Raw genomic sequence first — 23,034 nt, 5'->3', positions numbered from 1 at the left:
ACTGAGTGTCGCTCAACCCTCACTTTAACCCCTTTCTTACTTCTATTTTCTCTGGTGTGGATTAGAATATTGGCAGTGAGAACGAGACATGTAGTAACACATAATATTTATTAAAATGAAAGAAACATGTACACAAAACTTGCATTCCATTTGGTTAATTATGGAAGAAAAAACATTTCTAGCTGCTGCTCAAACAGTTTTTTATATAAAAAAAATCAACTGATTTGGGAGGTGCAATATGGTCTAAGTAGCCCTTGTGCCAGAAAACACCACAACAACAACAACAAGAGAAAACATATATATTGGTCCTAAGTTTCAGCTCATAATAACAGCAAGGATTTGATTAAAGTTATAAAAAAAATTGTACAGTTAACTCTTTATAGAGTTCTGCATTCTATCATATAAAAATCCTCAATCCTTACCTTTGTCATTTACTATATTGCTCTAGTCTGAATAACTATAATGTTAATAAACACCTTCATATTTTGCATACTTTAGGGAAAAACAAGGAAACATAGGGCATGCTCTTAGTACCTATTCTCATCATAGTTATAGGACCAACACTTTTCCATATTTGATTGTTTTACTCCTTTTTGGGCATTTGATTTGCTGAGAAAACTTTCAGGTACTTCTAAAGCATTATAGTTATTCCACATATAATTAAATTAACAAGAAGTTCAAGTAAGTTAGGAAGGAATCATTGAGTTATATCTATTAATGTTATTTTCGTCATTTTCATTCACATGAATGGAATAGTTTGCTTACCGTTTAAATCACTTTCTCCTAGAATCAGTTGAGGCTTCCTTCTCTCCAGTGAAATCTGGGTGTGGTCCTCTCTGATGTCTCGAATCTTTACCTCAGCTACTCGTTCTTCTTCTTTTACTTCTCTTTCAACTCACTGCCAGCTATGTCGTCTGCAAACTCGTTCTGCTGCACAATTTAAAAACTCTTTTCTGCTGAATAACAACTACTTCTCCAGAATTGACATTCTCGCTCTCTTTGCCCACAATGAACTAGCAGCAGTCAAAAATCTCTCTGTCTAACTATCTCCTTTTTGAGCTTCCCAAAAACTCGTATATACCTTGTGTCTTTGCTCTACTTTTCATTGACTATACTAAAATAAAGGAACTATTCACTTCCTGCCGATGGTAATAAAAGAAGTAAAATGGAAGGAAACTTTGTTCTTTGGTTATCTGATTCTACGTCATAGAGACAAAGTCACCCAAGAAAGTGCATATTCCCTCCAACGATACCATCTTTGGTAACTGTCCCTGTGATTGTAAACATCATTTATTTGCTGTTGTTGATGTATGTGGGAACCGGGAATCTTATTTTCCTTCCACCCACATTATCACTATCGAATGCGAATGCAAGCTTCTTGTGGTTATAGCAATCCTTGTCCTCTTATTGGCTCTTTCATACTTTAAGTAACTCTTTTGCCTTATCCCCTGTCGGATGCGCAGTGGCACATGTCTGCAATTGAGGGAGAGGAGTTTCTGTGAAAACCTGAGAAAACCGAGAATTTCCCGCAACCATGGGGTTTCTTACTTCTTTTGCTTAATTATTGTGGGTTTCCGATTGAGTGCGTTTTTGTCATTTTAACCTAAATATCCCAAGATATGATTTTAACAATAGAATAGTTAATTAGATCTGCCTGATAGTCAAGACCTTTGAATTCTCGGTCTCACAACATGCATAACACTTGTTCAACATCCTTTTTTCCAAGACCTCACAATTTATTTATTTTGAGTTAATGTTAAAATTTGATCTGTTGCTTAGTTTTTTATAATGGTGTTTAAAGAAGAATTATTTCATAAAATATGAATTGTTTTTATTTCAAGTATCTTGGCTGTGTTGAAGTTTTTGAATCTCGTGGCATGCAGGTATGTGAGGAAGCTTTAAGAATTCTCAGGGTAAGCAAGTTTTTTTTTTTTTTTTCAGCCCACTTCATTCTTTCTTAATAATTTGCTAATTTTGGTAAATAAATATCACGAGAAAATTTGATATATCTTTAAATGAATAAAAAAAATATATATATAATCAGTCCAGCTAGCTGAAATTTCTGTATCTGTGGTTGAATGCCATTCAACCACAGATACAGAAAAACAGTCAAATCTTTATTAATTTTGGTAAATAAATCTTTATTCAAATATTTATTTTGGTAAAAAGATATCATGAGAAAAATTGATTTAGCATTAGAATTAATAGAGGCACATGATGCAAGAAAGGAAGCTTATACAGCATCAGCCAAAAAAAAAAAAAAAAAAAAAATCCTTCCCATTTCACTGATCCATTCCTTCCAAATGTTTGTCTAGTTCTGCCTTGAATCTATTTAAGCTATCAACTTCCACAACAACAGATGGAAGTCTGTTCCAGCAATTAACCACCCGCTGGATAAAGGCAAACTTCCACACATCTGTCGTGGACTAATGTTATTAGTGGAGTCCCTCAGGGTTCAGTGTTGGGTCCATTATTGTTTTCTGTATTTATAAATGATATTGATGATGGTATATCAAGCTTAATGTCCAAGTTTGCAGACAATACGAAGATTGGCAGGGTTGTCAAGGACACTACTGACACTATGCTGCTGCTGCTGCAACAGGATCTGGAAAGGTTGAGCAGATGGGCTGAGAGGTGGCAAATGAAGTTTAACATTGACAAATGTAAAGTACTACATATGGGAAACAGCAACCCCAGAGCAACGTATCAACTCTGTGGTACTACACTGACAGTGGTAGAGAATGAAAAGGACCTGGGGGTAATTGGGCAGGCAGATATGAAGTTCTCTGAGCAGTGCAGACAGGCTGCAAGAGTAGCTCATGGTGTATTGTCAATGATATATAGGAATTTTTCTAGCAGTGATAAGGAGGTGATTATTCCCTTGTATAAGGCAATGGTCAGGCCACACCTAGAGTACTGTATACAGGTCTGGAGGCCTCATTTCAAGAAGGATGTAGAGCTGCTGGAACGAGTACAGAGAAGGGCAACAAGATTAGTGAATGGAACAAAGGGGTGCTCTTACGAAGAAAGGCTTAAGTATTGCAAATTACAGTGTCTGGAGACTAGGCACCAGCGAGGTGATCTGGTAGAGGTGTATAAAGCCTTGAATTGTTTGAGCATGCTCAATGCTGATGGAATTCTTCCTCTTGCTCAGAATAATCACTTGAGAGGGCATAAATTCAAATTGAGGAAAGACAGATGTAGGATAGACGTGCGGAAATTTGCCTTTAGCCAGCAGGTGGTTGGTTGGTGGAACAGACTTCCATCCCTTGTCGTGGAAGTTGATAGCCTAAATAAGTTTAAGGCTCAGCTGGACAGGTATTTTGAACGAACAGAGGGGTGAAGTGGAAGTGGTTTTTTTTTTTTTTTTTTTTTTGGCTGATGCTGCATAAGCTTGCTTTCTTGCATCAAATGCCTCTACTAATGCTAACTGTCTTTCCTCAGTTTGAATCTATGCTCCCTCGGGTTTGTAATCTGAGCAAGAGGAAGAATCCCATCAGCATTCAGCTTGCTCAACCCATTCAAGGACTTATACACCTCAATCAGATCACCTCGCAGGTGCCTACTTTCCAGGCGCTACAATTTGCAGAACGTAAGTCTTTCTTGGTAAGAATACCCCTTTGTTCCTCTCACCAGTCTTGTTGTCATTCTCTATACCTGTTCTAGCAACTCTACATCCTTTCTAAAATGAGGCTTCCAGACCTGTATGCAGTACTAAAGGTGTGGCCCGACCATTGCCTTATACAAAGGGATAATCACCTCCTTATCCCTGCTTGCAAAATTCCTGTATATCATAGACAAGACCCTATGACCTACTATGGCAGCCTGTTTGCACTGCTCAGAAAACTTCATATCTGACTGCACAATTACCCCCAGGTCATTTCATTCTGCACTACCCCAAGTGTAACACCACATAGTTACTGCTACCGATATGTAGTACTTTGCACTTGTCAATGTTAAAACTTCAGTTGCCGCTTCTCAGCCCATCTACCCATCTTTTCCAGATCTTGTTGCATAGCATACTGTCATTACTGTTATTAACAACCCTGCCAACCTTTGTATCATCTGCAAACTTTGACATCAATATCACTGATAAATATACAAAACAACAATGGGCCCAACACCGAACCCCAAGGGACACCAATAATAAAATTAGTCCACGTAGAGCACTACCCATCGATCACCACTCTGTCTTCCCCACTCAACCATCCATCAATATTGTAGCCACTTGGACCCTTAATGCCATACTGCTCCAATTTGTATAGTAGTCTTCCAAGTGCAGCAACAGTATCAAAAGTTTTCCTGAAATTCAAGTATATGATATCAAAGTTATTTTTTGCATCCAGTTCCTTTGTGACCACATAGTATCCAATCATATTGGTCAGACAAGACTTCCCCTTGACAAACTCATGCTGTGTCTGAATTATTACTGCTGTCTTGTCTGAATGATCCTTCAGTGCTTCTTTACCAGTGCCTCCATTATTTTCCCTGGAACAGAAGTCAAACTAACAGTTCTGTAATTACTCGTATCACCCTTTGATCCCCCTTTGTGAATTGGAGATACATTTGCACATCTCCAGTCTGTGGGCACTTCCTCCGAGTCCAAGGATGCTCTCATAATTATGGCCAAGGCTTGCTTAATTCCTTTGCTGCCTCTTTTAATATAACTGGATAGATCCCATTCACCCCGGGTGCCTTTCTTATATTTAACTTCAACAATTTCAGCTACACTTTTGCTCTCAGTTATTAAAAAATCATTTAACTCCCTGTTAGAGTTTGATGTACATCTGGTCCTCACCTCCTTGAATAACTCCTCATGTGCAAAATACTTATTTAGTTCAGCAGCTATCTGAGAATGATCATCTACAGTCAAACCATTGATATCAAGTGGACCAATCTGATTCATCCCCTTCCTTTTAGAGTTTATATAAGTAAAGATCTTTGCTGTTTTTCTTTGCATCTTTTGCCAAAGATTTTTCATATCTGCCTTTGCTTGCCTAACCTCCTTTGTGACTTGATTACAGACTAGCTTGTATCTACCATAGACTTCTGTGTCGCCTGATAATTTATGTGCATCCCATGTATTTTTCTTCTCTGCCACGAGTTTCATTAGTTCATCCTGCATCCATTTGGGCCTGAACCTAGAGCAGTATTTCTTAGTTGAAACAAAAAGCCTAGTAGCTTCCAAAATTAATTTAATGCTTCCCATTTAGAATTTGCTGTTGGTAATATCATCAGTTGGTTCCATTGTATAGAACCTAAAAAATATCTGAGACCACTGCAGTCACCTTTACGAAAGCAAAACTGATGTCATACAGGTTAAATGATTTTGTCTTGTGACTGTATGTTACAATTATCAGAGTTTTGGGCATACTACCAAAACATGTAGATGACAAGATCCTATATGCAGCCATTGTGCTGGGAAAGGCCATACATATAAAAATTGCAAAGACATTAACAAAGAGGCCATGTGTTCGAACTATATTGCTAGAAATCATTTGGGAGACCATTCTGTTTGTGACAAAAAGTGTCCAGAATATCCAAGCATACTTAAACTAATTAAACTGCGTATGGCTGATTCCTTTCGTAACTATGGCCAACAGTCCGAATTACTGTAACTCAAATCAGTACATTCACAATATAAGTCCATTTAAAGGTTTGAAAATAATGCAGCTGAATGCGCAGCATTCTCGATCTGTTGCGGATGAAATAAAAATTGTATGTCAATGAGAAAATATTGATGTTGCTTGCATCCAAGAACCTTATTATGTGAATGATAAGATAGTTGGTTATCCCCTTTCCTGTAGGGTCATATATAATCATTGTCCAGAAGTGAGAGCTGCAATAATTGTTTTTAATTCTGATTTAGTATTAACCAAAATTGAATCCCTATGTAGTAGTCATGCAGTTTGTGTTGGCGCCTCTGTAGCCAGGTGGGCAGGAGCAGCAGTGTGTAGCACACGCTTCTTGATTAGATCAGGGTTCGAGCCCGTGACCATCAAATACGGAGGATGCGGAAAGGTTAGAGAATGACCACCACACATACCTGCAGCAATATGGCCTTAGTTACTAATGCTCCTGAAAACCAAACAACAACAACATGCAGTTTGTGTTAACATTCAGTTTACTGTTGGTGTATTTGCTTCAATATATTTTAAATACAATCTGACATTCGGCCATATTTAGTTTATATGGTAGTGTTCTTAATAAGCTAGGAGATTTGCCTGTATTGTTTGCAATTGATTCTAATGCCAAGAGTTCACTTTGGTTCAGTGGTACTACTAATGATAGAGGGAATGCTTTAGATGATATGATAGTGGAGCTGAAGCTTATGGTTCACAATCAACCTGGGGAGGAGTCCACCTTTTGGACAGTAAATGGTGAATCAAACATACGTCTATCAAATCATCTTATAAATTCAATTGACACTAGATTTTTCTGTGGATGGAAAGTCAAATCTGACTGGGTATTGAGTGATCATCATGCAATATTTTATGAAATCAATAAACATAGGGAAAACAGTGTTGGTTTGAATCAATTATGGCGCTTTTCTGTTAGGCATGCAAACTGGGATAACTCTGAGAAAAGTCTTCAGCGGGCCACGGATGTGATCTCTGAGTTATCTAACACAGGTGAGAACTCTGTGGGGTTTTTGCAAAAACTTATCTATGATGCGTGTGTAGCTGCTATGAAACGGAAACAGATAAAACATAGACCAGTTAAGTGGTGGACATCTCAGCTTACAAGTTAATAAGACTAGGAAGCAATTTCAGAAGAGCAAACGTAGTGAAAGTGCCTTGGAAGTTATATGATTAAAGAAAGACCATCAAAGTCTTCGTAATACGTATGTCCATGCTATCGCTAAACAGAAATATGACTGCTGGAAAACGTTGGTGAAAACACAGGAAATAATGACCCTTGGAGATTGGGTTATAAAATTTGTACTGGCAAATTCAGAGCAGCTGCTGATGTTATATATTCTATTGGCAAGGGCAATTGGCTAGAACATAGTGAAAGTGCCTTGGAAGTTATATGATTAAAGAAAGACCATCAAAGTCTTCGTAATACGTATGTCCATGCTATCGCTAAACAGAAATATGACTGCTGGAAAACGTTGGTGAAAACAGCAGGAAATAATGACCCTTGGAGATTGGGTTATAAAATTTGTACTGGCAAATTCAGAGCAGCTGCTGATGTTATATATTCTATTGGCAAGGGCACCACTGAGACACGTAGTTGGGAAGATACCATGAGTGCAATCTTAGATCACCTTATAGGTAATGATAACATGGCTGATAATCCATGTGTTAATCTAGAACATCATCATATGTAGGCATTGAATGAGTCATATGGTAATGACATTGAAGAATTACCCTTTACCCATGATGAACTTCTAACCATTGTTAAGTCCATTAAAAATAACAAATGTCTGGAGGGGAGAGGTAATCAAAAAGTTTTCTAATTTTTATTCGAACTAATTATTACAAGTTTTTAATAACTGTCTAAGAGATAGTGTATTTCTGTCTCCTTGGTGGAAGGATGCACTGCTCAAGGTTATCCCAAAATCTCCAACCAAGCCAACCAGTTCATCTGCTTCATATAAACCTATCGCATTGCTTCCTGGTCTTGGTAAAGTTTATGAGAACCTTTTAGTCATGCGGATTGCTATCTACCAAAGCAGTAATATTGATGTTTCTAACAAACAATATGGTTTTACTCCTGGTGTTAAGTACTGAGGATGCGCTTCACTCTTTAGTTTGCAATGTTTGGGAATCGAATTATAAATATACCTTGCGAATTTTTGTAGACTTTGCTGGTGCCTTTGACCCCATTAGTTGGGACGGTGTACTGATGATGTTGTGCATGGCTAAATGTTCTTTTAATATTTACTCTATAATTAAAGATTACTTTAAGGATCGCACAGTAACAGTTAAGTCGAATTTTGGATCAATTATGCATCGTGTGACTCGAAGCTGCCCAGCAGTTCCTGAAATTCCCAGCAACTGGCTTTCCAGGCTGCTGCTCATTCCAATAAAAATAGTGCAAGAATCATTTCTGCCTGTGGCTACTGTTAACTTATTAGTCTGTGAATCCCCCCAAGCTAGCAGTTTTCTGACCCACCTAACATTGCCTCGATAGCATCAGCATCAGGTCCTTTAATGTGGAACTTGGTTTTGGAAGATTGGCTCAAGAGAGAATTTGACCACTCACACACAATAGCTTATGCAGATGATATGGTAATATTTGTGCACGGAAACATCAGAAAGGAGCTTGAAATGAGGTCTGATTGCATATTGAAAGAATTATGCAAATGGTGTAATTTACATAGGTTGACAATCTCTACATCCAAAACTAAAATCATGATGTTGAAGGGTAAACTGGCTCTTAGTAGACCTCTGCTTGTAAGGTTGAATGGTATTCCCTTACAGCAGGGGTTAATGATTAAATACTTGGGAATTTGCTAGTATTGCTAGTGGCTTGAACTTTATCCCGCATATTAATTATATATCAGAGAAAGTGAAGAAATTTATTGCAGTGATCTCAAGAATAATGCGGGTGGAATGAGGGATAAAGAGGAAAGCACTGCATTTGATTTATGATTGCATTTTTCTGCCGATTGTGATGCATGGTGCACGAATCTGGGTTGGCCATGCAATCAAAGTAAGCAGCACCAGAAAGCTCTATTCTATACATCGAGTTATGTTACTCAAAATGGTTATGGCCTGCAGAACGGTTTCCACAGAAACTTTGCAAGTGTTAGCTGGCAAAATGCTACTTGATTTGCAGTTAGTATTTAGCAGCCTATCCTTTTATTTGAGAAGCGGTGTAAAGTCTGAGTTGCTGTCCATCGAAATTAACACTTTAAATGACTTGAGAAATTAAAAGAAGAGGATTTGGGATCTTCTTTTACAGAAATGGCAAAACAGATGGAATTGTTCAGAAAAAGGTAGAATAACATTCAAATTTTTCCCTTCTGTTAATGGTGTGAATTATATTAAACCAATCTGGTTACTACCAAATCTACATTGTACATTCTTACTAACAGGTCACAGATCATTTTTTGCTAAACTGAATAGTCTTGAAATCGTAGCAAGATGCAACTATGTGTGTGATCTGGGAACATATTGTGTTTAATTGTTTGGAATATGCTGATTTGCGTTTGGATTTACTGAATAATGTTGATAATGTAACTTGTCTGGTGGATGGGATTGAGCCAGTACTTATTAAAACAAGGGAAAATTTTATTGCCTTTCAAAATTTTGCAAATTCAGTTTTCGTGAGAAGGAATATACTTTTGCAATTGGAAGAGTTAAGGTTGAATAATGGATGAATTGATGGACTGTACCCTCTTCTTTACATAGAGCAGTATGTTATTTTTTATATAGGAACAGAGATAATTCTTTGCAGAGGTGGACAGGATGTTGGTACTCTGTTTCTTTAATGCGTGGGTGTCCACTTCTGCTTCTACCAACGCAGTTGGCAAGAAGCCTTAATTGTTTTTCTTGGATTTGATCCTGGAATAACACCTTCCAGCTTGGTTTTGCTGGTTAATATGAGTAACTTCTGTTGAGCTCTCTGTCTGCTGGTAGATGGTTGTTCGTTGAATTCTCTGTCTTTTGGAGAATACTGGTGATGATCAATCTCTAGGATGTGATGCTTGTGCTCATAAATAAAATAAATAAATAAATTTTTCTGTTTATACTCTGGGACGACCAAATGGTCAGAAGAGTTCGCAAGATAGATAGAATACAAGAAACAGCACCGTATTCGGTAGTCACGGGCTTGAACCCCATGGCCAGTGTCTCTTCATCGGTTTCTGCTATAGCCTACTTGCCAGGTTGTTGTGCTGTAGCTGAGGGGATGACTATTGCACAGTACAGTTCATTTGTAATGTGAAATTTGTATTGTTAATAATTGTATACTGTAATATACATATTTCTATATATATGGCGGATTTACCAGATTTTTTTTTTGGCTAGGGGCTGCTTTACTCAATAAATGAAAAAAAAAAAAAAAAAAATGAAAATAGCCTTGGTGTACATGCAAGTATACATGCACCTGTTCCTACTCTTAGTTACTCTAACACAGCTCATGTATTTACTTGTTTTATGACCTCCAGCCAGTTGCTTGGAATTTCCTGAAATTCCAAGCAACTGGCTTTCCAGGCTGCTGCTCATTCCAATAAAAGCAGTGCAAGAATCATTTCTGCCTGTGGCTACTGTTAACCTATTAGTCTGTGAATCCCCCCAAGCTAGCAGTTTTCTGACCCACCTAACACTGCCTCAATAGCATCAGCAAATATTCTTGCACCCTTTCTATTTAAGTGTATCCCATCTCTGTAGAAGCAATCGGATCCTGTTAACAAGCACAGACCACACTGAGAAAAATTCTGCCCCATGAGCCCTGCACAATCTCTCCAGGGCCAAATTGATTGACAAGGCTCTCATCATATACTCCCTCCTATCATGTCTGGGCAGGATTGGGATTGCAGACACTTTCGAATTTAACCCTAACTCTCGACTTGTTTTCAGCATTGACCTGTACTTGCTTAGTAAATCCGCAGATCACCTACACTTAATGTCATTAGTGCCAAGCGTACAAAGATATCACCTTTTGTGCCCTTAAAAGATGATATCTGCTCTACAACGTCAACCTTTGCCCCTGGCAGACATACCCTTGTCTGCCAAAAATAAAAACTTTCATTTATACCTTCCCCACTGCTAAAAAAGTGGCTGTCCAGTTCTAATATAAACTTTACCAAACTACCTGTCTTGATTACTGTGGGAGGCAATTCATTTTAGTGATTTACAAAACACTGCCCAAATGTAAACCTCATGAGATCCAACCTTCTGTTACTCTCAAAATTATTGTATTTTATTTATACCTCCCTTGATCCTTTTACAGATTGCTTTCAGGGCCTTATATACCTCTATCATGTACCCCCCTCCCAAAGATGCTAGTTGTCAAGCTTTGCAATCAGTACCTTATAAGCTATTCTTCATGTGGACATCAATTAACACTGCTTATTAAATTGGTAAATGGGTTTGCGGATGGTATCGAACCAGGGTTCAAGCCCATGACCACCAAATATGGAGGATGCGGAAAGGTCAGGGAATGACCACCGCATATCCCCCGAGCAATATGGCCTTAGTTGCTAATGCTCCTAAAAACCAAATAACAACAAGAACAAGTCATGCCTGTGACATTACATGTATATCTTTTCTAGTTGAAACCTAATTGCATTTAAGTAAAGATATAATAAAATATTAAAATAAGCAATAGTGAATTACATTTAAAAATGTCCCCTTAAAAAAGCAAAGTTACAAAAATAATCACATTATACTGAATAAAGTTTAAATTTAGTTTTTACTCAGTTCCGCTGTTCCAGAAACTGTGTTATGAACATCTTTTACTACAGAGATGCTTTAATATCTATCGAAAGCTGTTCATTTAATGGTTTGCTCTTTATAATGTAGGTCTTTGCAACTACTATTTTACAGGTCATTATAGTGGCAGTTGAAGTTGAACTGTCAGTTCTTTGTTTTATGATTACTGTGGTCTGTGTCTTGCAAGGATTGGTATGACTTTCAGCAGAGGTGGAATATGATGGATTGTTGGTATGGATGCTAAACTATCAACATTATTGTATGAAACAAGTCATATTGAATGAAAATCATGAAGAATAATGGCCAAACCACCATTTCTGGCTTTTTAGGATAGCACAAAGGGTCACCTGGACAGCATTTCATTATTAGTTTGTTACTCAGCATTGATACAGGAAACTTTGTTTTTTAACTGATCAGGTAAAAGAAACAATATGTTCAAAGTACAATATTATATTTTAAAAAATATACAATATTACAACATAGTATTACAAAATATATACAATATTACAACGTAGTATTATAAAATATATACAGTATTACATATATGTATATTATACAGGCAACCCCCATATAACATGGTACTTCTACAACATGGTTTCACCTAATACGATTGATAAATTGTGGCAATCCTCATTATACACAATATTGTATAACATGGTTTTGCTCTAACACGGTTAGAGAATTGCGGCGAACCTCACATAACACAGTATTTTTGAGCTTTTATGTGGAAAAAATCCTGCTATTATATTGGATGTAATTTTTCAACATTTCCATTATTTTTTGTGAATCCACACTGTTGACTTGCTAGTCATTATGCAAAAAAAATATATTAAATCACCATGTTAGGTTTTGTACTATTGAACTTGTGCTTGTTTGAGACCATAAAAAATGAATTTTAAGGTTTCTGTAAGGTTATTTTGGTTTTTATTTGATCATTTATAAATTTTTTCTGGGTATGTATTACTAAACTTTGTTCTTAAGAACCGTATTGGGATAATTTATTTTGTTGTGAATTAAATTTCAGCCCTAAATTATGCCTAAGGAACTTGGACATAATTTGGGTAACTGCCGATTTATTTAAAGAATGGTTTCTAAATTGTTTTGTGCCAGCTGGGGAAAACTAAAGTGGAAAAATCTAGATTTCAAAGTTTTATTACTATTGGATAACGTGCCAGGCCATCCAAAATGTTGAAGTAATGTTCCTACCACCTAATACAACTTCTATAATTCATCCATTAGATCATGGCATTATATCTACCTGTAAAATTCGTTACCTCAGAAAATCGTTACAATAGATTTTGGAAAAAATTGATTCCAAATCTATTGAAGTGATGGAGGCATGGAAACATTTCTCAATTGTGGATATATCTGAATTGTAGCTTTATTGCTCAAAGAAGTAACACCGCCAACATGTGCATGTTGGAAAAATGTATGGCTAGAGTCAGTTCATTCAGGAAATATGGTCGAACCTGCAGAAAACAGAATCTGTGTGATAGTATAACTTGCTTAGTAGGTAGGAAGGGAATGTTTTGATGGTATTGATACTGAAGATGTTCAAGAATTACTGGTAGAAAAAGAGGCTGGTAAAGAGGATTTGATGGAAATGGCATTGGAGGTAAAATAAATCAATTCAGAGGATGATAGTACAGATTATGCCCACAACTAATTTAATTTCTGTTTTCTGCAGACAATGCGACCCTTTCCAACAGATAAACAGCCTTCTTGAAATGAAGTTTGTGAACCTCTATACATTATTAAGGATGTATCATCGGATCAAGAATAAAGGTGTCACCTACATTTAGTTTATTCAATTAAAACTCTTAAACACTTCAGTTAGTGCGAAAATTTATTTTTATTTTGTTACATAGAGCATTAATAAAACTACAATAAATAAATTAGCTTTCGGCTGGGTGGCAGCCTTCATCGGATTAAAATACTTGAATGGCAGTTGGAATAGAGATGCACTGCCAGGATGGTGCGTGAGGCACGTGGTTAATTGTTTGTTGATGTTTGTGGCTGTGACGTATGGTGGTGATGTGGCCAGCGTTTGTCTATGGATAGAATTACTGACTCTGTGATGGGGTTAACTTGACAACCACTGTTCCTGTTCAAAGCGGTGTCCGAGCATTTTATATTTAGCGATTCCAACCAGGTACGCCTCAGGTAATGGTGGGACCTGTCCACAACCACGACATCGCGGTGTGGGTCGATGTCGTGGTGGGTTGTCCAGACATGCTCGGCGATAGCTGAGTATTCTACATCTGCCAAACGGATCGCCCTTTTATGTTCTGAGAGACGTTTCTCGAGTCGACGTCCAGTCTCTCCAAAGTAGCAGCTCGTGCAGTCACGGCAAGAGATGCGATAGACCAAACCACTCTGTAGAAGGGTGGGGACAGGTGTTTTTATATTGGAAAGGAGAGAACGCAGTTTCTTGCCTGGGAGTTGGATGCACTTTATCCCATGCGATTTTAGGATTCTACCGATCTGCTGTGACAGGTTGGGGTAGTATGGGATGAATGCCCTCGTGGATGACTCGTCACTGTTGGCGTTGCTGTTGGTCGTCACGTTGTCGTGACAGATCGGTAGAATCCTAAAATCGCATGGGATAAAGTGCATCCAACTCCCAGGCAAGAAACTGCGTTCTCTCCTTTCCAACATAAAAACACCTGTCCCCACCCTTCTACAGAGTGGTTTGGTCTATCGCATCTCTTGCCGTGACTGCACGAGCTGCTACTTTGGAGAGACTGGACGTCGACTCGAGAAACGTCTCTCAGAACATAAAAGGGCGATCCGTTTGGCAGATGTAGAACACTCAGCTATCGCCGAGCATGTCTGGACAACCCACCATGACATCGACCCACACCGCGATGTCGTGGTTGTGGACAGGTCCCACCATTACCTGAGGCGTACCTGGTTGGAATCGCTAAATATAAAATGCTCGGACACCGCTTTGAACAGGAACAGTGGTTGTCAAGTTAACCCCATCACAGAGTCAGTAATTCTATCCATAGACAAACGCTGGCCACGTCACCACCATACGTCACAGCCACAAACATCAACAATTAACCACGTGCCTCACGCACCATCCTGGCAGTGCATCTCTATTCCAACTGCCATTCAAGTATTTTAATCCGATGAAGGCTGCCACCCAGCCGAAAGCTAATTTATTTATTGTAGTTTTATTAATGCTCTGTGTAACAAAATAAAAATAAATTTTCGCATTATGAATCCAGAGCACGTAGGCCTGTTTTATTATGTACACTTCAGTTAGGTTACTGCAGATGTCTACTTTCTAGAATTTTGCAATTTACAGAACACCAGGTTTTTTTTAGTAAGAACCTTTTATGCCCACAACTAATTTCATTTCTGTTTTTGGCACCCTTTCCAACAGATAAACAGCCTTCTTGAAATGAAGTTTGTGAACCTCTATGCATTAATAAGGATGTGATCTAACCATTGCTTAATATGATTGGGGAGAACCTCCATGTCCTGCAGGTAAAGTTCCTGTATATTGACAGAATTCCCATAAGCTGTCTACACTGCTCAGAAAACTTCATGGTCAAACTGTACAGTTACCTCTAGATCTTTTTCCTTTTCTTGAGTGTGGTAATACCCAAATGGTATGTTATTCTGGGACTATTGCCCAAATGCAGTACCATGTGTTCATCGATATCAAACCTTAACTGCCATTTTTCAGTCCAATTCTTAATTATAGGATTACTTGTAATATTTAATCCTATAATTCAATATGATATTTTCAGTCCTGTAATTCAATATGATATTGAATTTTAGGATTTTTTGTGAAGAATTTTGAAAATTTATTAACATTATGTAGGATTATAATAAGTATATATTATTTTACTTTTATTTCTTCAGAATTCCAAGCGAAGACCTGTCAAAGGAACTTTATATGTAACAGCAGATGGACTTCGCATAGTTGATGATCAAACAAAGGTATTTTTATGACTAGAAATATTCTTAATTATAAGTAATGTAGTCTCAGAATTTTAAATTGTAGTTAACAACAAATTAAATTAAGTTTTCCTCCTGGTGATATTTATTCGAGCCAATGGGAGAAGAGGGATGTGGGTGACACGGTACAAGTGGGCAGGGCAATTACATTACTACAAATGTGCAGGTAAATAATTACATAGGTAATTTCCTGATTAGATTTCGATCAGTGCGTTATAATGGGGTGTAGAAGATTTGACTTACTCCATCACACCTTTACGTTTTACGTGGGACAAAACGGGAAATAAATGGCATCGATGTAAAAATATGTGTAAAGTGGTCACTCGGTTAAATAGCATCTCACCACAAGGTGTCGAGAGATTTCATTTGAAATTATTGTTATGCGAAGTGAAATGTCTAAGGTGTTTCGAAGACATGAGAACTGTGAATGGAGTTCACAGTTCTCACAGTGCTGCTCAAGTGGCTTCTTTTCGAAAAGCTGCTTGAGCGGCAGGTGTAAACAAATTGGTCGATCATGTGAAGGAAAAGCTCTTTCCGAAGTTGCTTCAGTAATGATGCCGAACAGGTTAAGACGTTTTTTTTTTGCATATTTAATATTGGCTGGGGATTGGCAAGTAAAGCAAGCTGGGGATGGAACCCCCCTAGTTGTCTATTTAAAAAAAATGTTATATGAGGTGTAATAATAATAATAAAAAAAAAAAAAAAAGTTGGATTGACTTTGTATCTTGAAATTTTGGTATTGTAACGAGTTGTAACTTGCTTCAACATGTTAGTTGACTCATCCGAACACAGTACTGCATGAATCACCCATTTATTTGCAGTCAGTCTGAGTTACTTAATTGAATAGAAGCTGTTCTGTATGTCATGACATTTTAAAATGAGTGATATTACTGATCAGCAAATTTCCATCAAATTTTGTTTCAAAGTGCAACAGAAACCTACAAAATGTTGCAAACAGCAAGCTGTTTTTAACATTTTCCCCATTTTCCCCTTCATTAATTAATGACTCAATTGCTTGTGTTTATTATCTGATCAGGAGAGTGATTGATATTTAATGAACTGCAAAGTTGCTAGTAAAACTGATATTTCTTACGGAACATGACAATTTTAATGCAAGATTTAGGAACGCAGTGCTTTTCAGCTATTTTTCATTTATCACCAACAGCCTGCTGCTGCCAACCCAGCAGCAGGTTGTTGGTGATAAATGATTTACTGTTGATTAATTATAGGCTTATGGTTATGATCCAGAAACAAAGGCCTAGTCCTCTTAGTGGAAGACTCAGTTCTCTTCAAATCCTAAAAAAAAATCAGGACAATCATAATCTCCACATCTGTCAATCAGATGTGGAGATTATGCTTATCATATTTTTTTTGACTAGTGGGACATTGTTCTTTATGAACTTGTCCCACATTATCAAACATTGAACCAGGAATACTACAAAACAGTTCTGTGGTAATTGCATGATGCTGGAAAATTGGGCTTCGGGGAATTGGCTCTTGCATCATGAATACTGAAACTTAGTATAATAACAGTGTTAATGTGTCATTAATTAGTATTAGCAAATGATGCAAAAAAAATTTTCCACATCCTGTAACATCTCCTTTTTCTAATTCTTTAAATTTTATCAAACTACCCACTTCTACAAACCAGATGGAAGTTAGTTTCAACAATCTACATGCTGGCTGAAAGCAAATTTTCACACATAAGTGTGTTTTTTTTTTTTTTTTTTTTTTTTTTGGCTGATGCTGTATAAGCTTGCTTTCTTGCATCATATGCCTCTACTAATGCTAATACTAATGTTAATGCTAATTTAAATCTGTGCCCCCTTTACGTGTGCTGTCTGAACTAGAGTAAGGATGCATTAACATATAGCTTACTCAATCCATTCAGCACCTTTGCCACCTCAGTCAGATCTCATTTTCAGACATTGCAATTTGCAGAACTAAAATCTTTCTTGCTAACTTTTCCCTCCTCAGTAATTTTGTTGCTCTTTACTGCACAAATTCCAACAGATCCACATCCTTCCTAAAATGAAGCTTCCAGATCTGTATATAATACTCAAGGTGTGGCCATACCATTTCCTTATACAGTAGAATAATGAGCTCCTTATCACTACTGGCAGAACTTGAATATATCATTAACAAAACCCCATGAGCTGTTCTAGAAACCTGTCTACACTGCTCAGAGAATATCATGTCAGCCTTCACAGTTATCATTAGGTTCTTTTGATCTGTACCACATTCAGTGTGGTACAGAACAAAAGAACCTAAAGAAATCCAGATTAATGTATCAACTATGTTTCCACATAGTTGATACATTAATCTGGATTTTTTTTTTCTGCCTATATGCAGCACCATGCATTTGTCAATGTTAAACTTTAATTGGCACTTCTCAGCCCATTTGCCTAATTTTTCCAGATCTTGTTGCAGTAGCATAACTGATTACTGTCATTAACTACCCTGCAAACCTTTGTATCATCTGCAAATTTAAGCCTAATATGCCTTCATCAATATCATTAATAAATATTAAAAATGGCAATGGGTCCAGCACTGAACCTGGGGGTCAAGCTTACCCAACTAATAACATTAGTACAAGAAGAGCAGTAGCCATTGATAATGACTGTCTTCCTCTGCTCAACTATCCTTTAATTCATAGAAAAAACATTGCCTATAATGTCATACAGCAGTTTTTCATGTAGAATAGTGTCGAAAGCTTTTCTGAAATCTAAGTATATGATAACAGAATTATTCTTTGTATCCAGTTCCCTTGTTACTACGTCTCAGAATCTACTCGCATTTATCAGATAAAATCACTCCTTAAGAAATGCTATGACTGCTGTATAACTTCATTACTTCTCTTTGGGAATTAAGGAGACATTTGTACTTATCCAAAGTTCAGAAAAACTAGGCTGCAGTATGAGTGTTAACGTACACATATTGCACTCTCAACTATTTCTCAGAAAATTTAGGTAGCTTAAGTGAGAGCAGAGAGGGAAGATTTCATCAGGATATAAAAGAAATAGAAAAAGAGTACCAAGGCATCAGCGTGATGGAATGTCAGTATGATGCCAACTACTGCTGTGGTTAGAAAGAGGAACAGTCACCAAAATTACAGCCTGAGGAAGTCAAAATGGTGCAATAAAAATGACTTATCTGTAAAATCTGAAAAAAAGTATACAATAAACCAGTAGCACTCCCAATATTTTAATTTTTTTTTTATTATTAAAAAAAAATTCTGATGTGCTGCAGAAAATTTCAAGTAACTTTCGAAATTTCCTTTAAAAATGCCGTTCAGATTATTTATCAGCAGTAAAACATCAGAGGGAGGGAGAATCAAATTCTCAGTATCTAATTGTGAAGGAATCTTTCTGATCACTGAAGAGCAGGAATCTATTTGTTTTTCCATAGGATAGTCTTAAGCAATAAATTATTTATATAATAGACTTTAATTATTATTTTTAAATATATTAGCTAATTTAATTTATTTAAATTTCTGTAGCTATATAGCTTTTATATTTTGTTATTGTTTGAGTCCTTTTAATTAATGTCTGTCTTTCTTGTTCGTAATAATCGGAACTGTAAGTTGTCAAGTACTTGACCACTTAATTTACGTAAAAGGCTTTATAGATGCTTTCTGGTGTTAAAAGTTTATTATTGGTAATAATAAGTTGAAGCTTTCTAATTTCAGCCATATTGTGCTAACACTTCCTGTAAGAGGGAAGTTTCTTTAGGTAATTTAATCTTGAACTGAAGAATCATTGATATTTGTAATTCTAGTGATATGCATCATTTCAACAATAAGCACATTTCCAGTGGGTTTCCCCCATTCCTTTTTAGTGGAATTCCAAGTTACATCTATGACAGTAGAGATTTCCTGGGTATTTAATGGTATCTCACATTACTGAATTCCATTTAATGAATTTCCTGCTGTTGCTTAGATCAGTGGTTTCCAAACCTTTTTGGTCACGTACCCTTATTTTACTTAAAAGGACTAGCGTTACACCCTTAAAAAAAAAATTAAATATATAAGTTTAATATATTTTTTATTTATAAATCATTTACAGATAGGCATTATATCTAAAATCACATATCATTTTTAAAAGATCACAAATAAAAAAATACAAAACAAGATTAAATTGAAGTTCAAGAACAAAATGATAAGAAATCATTAATGTAGTAAATGTAATGCAATACTATTTGTTTTATTTATAAATAATTTACGTGTTATGCATTATATCTAGATATAATGTATTATATCTAGATTATATATCAGTGTGGAAAACAGCCATCACGATTTTATTGAGGATTATCTCATGCACCCCACTTTGGAGATCACTGGCTTAGATAGTGATTTTAGATATAATGCCTATCTGTAAATGATTTATAAATAAAAAATATATTAAACTTATATATTTAATTTTTTTTTAAGGGCACAACGTAAATGCAAGTTGAAATTGTCATTACCTAATAAGAAAAATATTTAGCTTCTGTTTTGGTGCCCAAAGGCATTACACTGCAAAATTAAAGGAAATAATTGAGTTCAGATGTGATAATTTGCTAAAATGTTTTTGTTTGAGATATCTCAAAATTAGCGGTTGCTTCTTTACCAATGAGTATTGAAGTTCAATTGATGGATGAGTAAAAGCTTCTCCAACTAGAACAAGGATGGTTAATCTTGTCCAATCTGTGGGCCAAAACAAAAACAATGGTTGACGGTCAAAGGTTGGAAGAACAGTCCGTAATCATTAATTACACATTTTTCAAAATAATTTAATTTTTATTATCAACTGTTATAGTTAGTTTAATATTTTACATTTAATACTGATGAAAACATAAAACTTATATAAAGCGTAGTGTAAAGGCATTGATTTGATTGTATCTCATTGTGACTACCTTCACAACGAGTTAGTATGTATTGTACTACCTCAAATAAGTAATTCTTCACTAATAGAGAAGACTATTGTTACTTATTCTCAGTGAGCACCACGACCCAGATGGCATCGTTTCAAGGCTTGTTGGCCTATCGTCAGTGGGTGGGTAGGTACCCTGGTGTTGCACTCATGCCAACCCAGCTGTGAAGCTATTTCCACAATATGAGAGATGCCAAATGGTGTGCAAGATAATACTTAAATGAAATATAAATGCCCAAGGCATAATATATTATGAATTTAAAATACACTATAAAATAGCAGTGTAAATACATCATAGTGAACTGTGCATACCTTTTGGCATCTCTCATATTGTGGAAATAACTTCATAACTGGGTTGGCATGAGTGCAGTACCTGCCCACCAACAATAGGCCAACAAACCTTGAAATGGTGCCGTCGTGGTGGTGCTCATTGAGAATAAGTAGCAATAGTTTTCTCTATTAGTGAAGAGTTACTTATTTGAGGTAGTCACAATATGAGATACAATCAAATCGATGCCTTTACACTACTTATGTAATTTTTCATTATGAGTTTACTATGATGTATTTACACCAATATTTTATAGTGTATTTTAAACTCATTATGCCTTGAGCATTTATATTTTATTTAAGTATAAAACAATATAGAAAAGCCAAATATTACCAGAAATGGATATTTTCAAAAGTCAGTGAGAGTTTTGAAAGTTAGTTCAAGCTTCGGGGACAAAACACTTAAGGCTGCCTACATGGCTGCACAATGTGAAGGAATAGGCTGCAGACCAGACATTTCTGAACTAAAGAATGAAAGCATTGTGGAGCATAAAAGAACTGGATTAGCATTGTGCTTTTTTAAGTAAAACAATCTTCAGTTGAAAGTTAAAAAATATCTGGTAGTAAATAAATTAGATTGTTTCATCTTGCACTCTCCTATGGTAGTGCAAATATAGGGTTTATCTCATTTGAGCAGTTATGACTGATGCAATATAAGTTACAAATTTAAATTCAAGGCTAATTATTTAGTGATGCTCTTTTGGGCAAGAGATTTATTTCATCACCCAACTTTCATGGTTTTTGGCAAATCAGATATTTTTGATTTTTGTCTACTTTTAACACTTTTTTATATCTCTTATTTTTGCCACTAATTATCATTTTTAATTTTCTCAATAAAGGATGATGTTGATTCCAATTTAAAATCTTCTGAATACTCTTATACTGTATAATGATAAGTCGCTTATTCTTTTTTGTTTTGTTATACTTACACTCTATAACTTTTGGCTATCTTTATGTTGAAATACCATATTTATAATTAAGAGTGCATGACTCACAAAATTTTAGTAGCATTTTACCATTACTACTACATTTACTCTTCTCTTCAGATTTTCTTTTATTATGTTTTTATTATGAGACAGTTTGTGTTGCTAAAGGTTCAGTTCCACCCTTCCTTTGGAAGGTGGGTCTCATTAACCTTTCCTCTTTATATTTATAAAGCTAGGTTATATATTTTATCATGGCCTTTATATCATTATTTCTATATTTCATAAAATTTTTTCATTCCTATTAGGGCCTCTTATTGGATCAAACAATTGAAAAAGTATCATTTTGTGCACCATGTAGAAATTACGATAAAGGATTTTCATATATATGTCGTGATGGAACTACAAGGCGGTGGATGTGTCATGGATTTGTAGCCATAAAGGATTCTGTAAGCCACTTTTAATTGCATAAAGTGTGTTTTTAAATACTGAGAAACTTTTAAGTAAGTGTATTAAGTTCCTGAATTTTCCCCTTTTAAATTTATCTAAGTGATCTTCTTTTTTTTTTATTGGAAAATATACAATTTTACAGATACTTTCAGGTGTTTTCTTTCCCATTCACTTTAAAAAAATTGTATTTGTATTGATGTGCTTGGTGTTGTTATCAGAAACTGAAATATCATCTTATCTTAAATATACATAGTTATTATTATTGAATGAGTTTATTAACTGCAAGATATGCCCCTAGAACAGTCATCTGTCTAGGAGGGCTTTACAAATTTACGATATAATCACAAAGACTATTATTAATTAATGCACCTAACACATTATGGTATTAATACAATATATAATTAATACTGGACAAACTTTTGGAACAAATGGTTGGTTGGTTGTGTTAGGGTTTAATGGTGCATGGACTATGTTGGTGGTCATAATGCACCAAGAGCAAATAGATGGGTGAAACGGGAGTGTGTTTTGGGTTTTTTTTTTTTTTTTTTGGCTGATGCTGTATAAGCTTGCTTTCTTGCATCATATGCCTCTACCAATGCTAATAACAATAAAAATTCACTATTTGGCATCAAGAATTATCATTTATTACACTTTGAGCATCAGTTTAGTTAAGTAATGGTCCAGGATACAATTTTGAGAGGTGGAGAAGAATAGGCATGACCCTCATTGCTGAGAGGAGTAAAGGACCACTTGTATCTATAGGAGAAGCACAGCGAATAGTCTTGCCTTACATTCCACTTTGTATGCCTTACTGTTGATGAATTTAGTTTGATGGATGCGGAGGAATTAAATAAATTAATGATATTATTATGAAACTTGTTAAGAGTTGGTTACATAGCTTGAGATACAGAGGTAAGGTTGTTTTAGTTCTTACCTGTTCTTGGAGTAGCTATAAGTCCAGTTAAATGAGGCAATTTTGTTTCAAAATCAGTTTTGTCAGTTTAAGTATGTTGTTATGTATTATTCTGATTCACTAAGGTTTCACATCCAGGTTGGTATAAAGGA

General features: G+C 36.0%; 1 protein-coding gene across 3 annotated transcripts in view; it reads left to right on the top strand.

The window, feature by feature from the left end:
• LOC150084725 (protein numb-like) overlaps positions 1-23,034 on the top strand; it is a 107,495-nt gene that overhangs the window by 52,231 nt on the left and 32,230 nt on the right. For 2 of the 3 annotated variants that reach the window (XM_090375465.1, XM_090375464.1), the window contains 3 exons: positions 1,842-1,913; positions 15,264-15,341; positions 21,828-21,968. In XM_090375465.1, the coding sequence (XP_090231591.1) occupies positions 1,842-1,913; positions 15,264-15,341; positions 21,828-21,968 (291 nt within the window). The remainder of the gene's footprint in view (positions 1-1,841; positions 1,914-15,263; positions 15,342-21,827; positions 21,969-23,034) is intronic. The other variant, XM_090375466.1, reaches the window with a different exon arrangement.

Source organism: Mastigoproctus giganteus, chromosome 6 (assembly GCF_048544385.1).
Source record: "Mastigoproctus giganteus isolate SK-2022 chromosome 6, ASM4854438v1, whole genome shotgun sequence".
Lineage (NCBI taxonomy): Eukaryota > Metazoa > Arthropoda > Arachnida > Uropygi > Thelyphonidae > Mastigoproctus > Mastigoproctus giganteus.
Note: the sequence above shows the minus strand (reverse complement) of the source record. Positions and strands in the feature narration are given on the sequence as shown.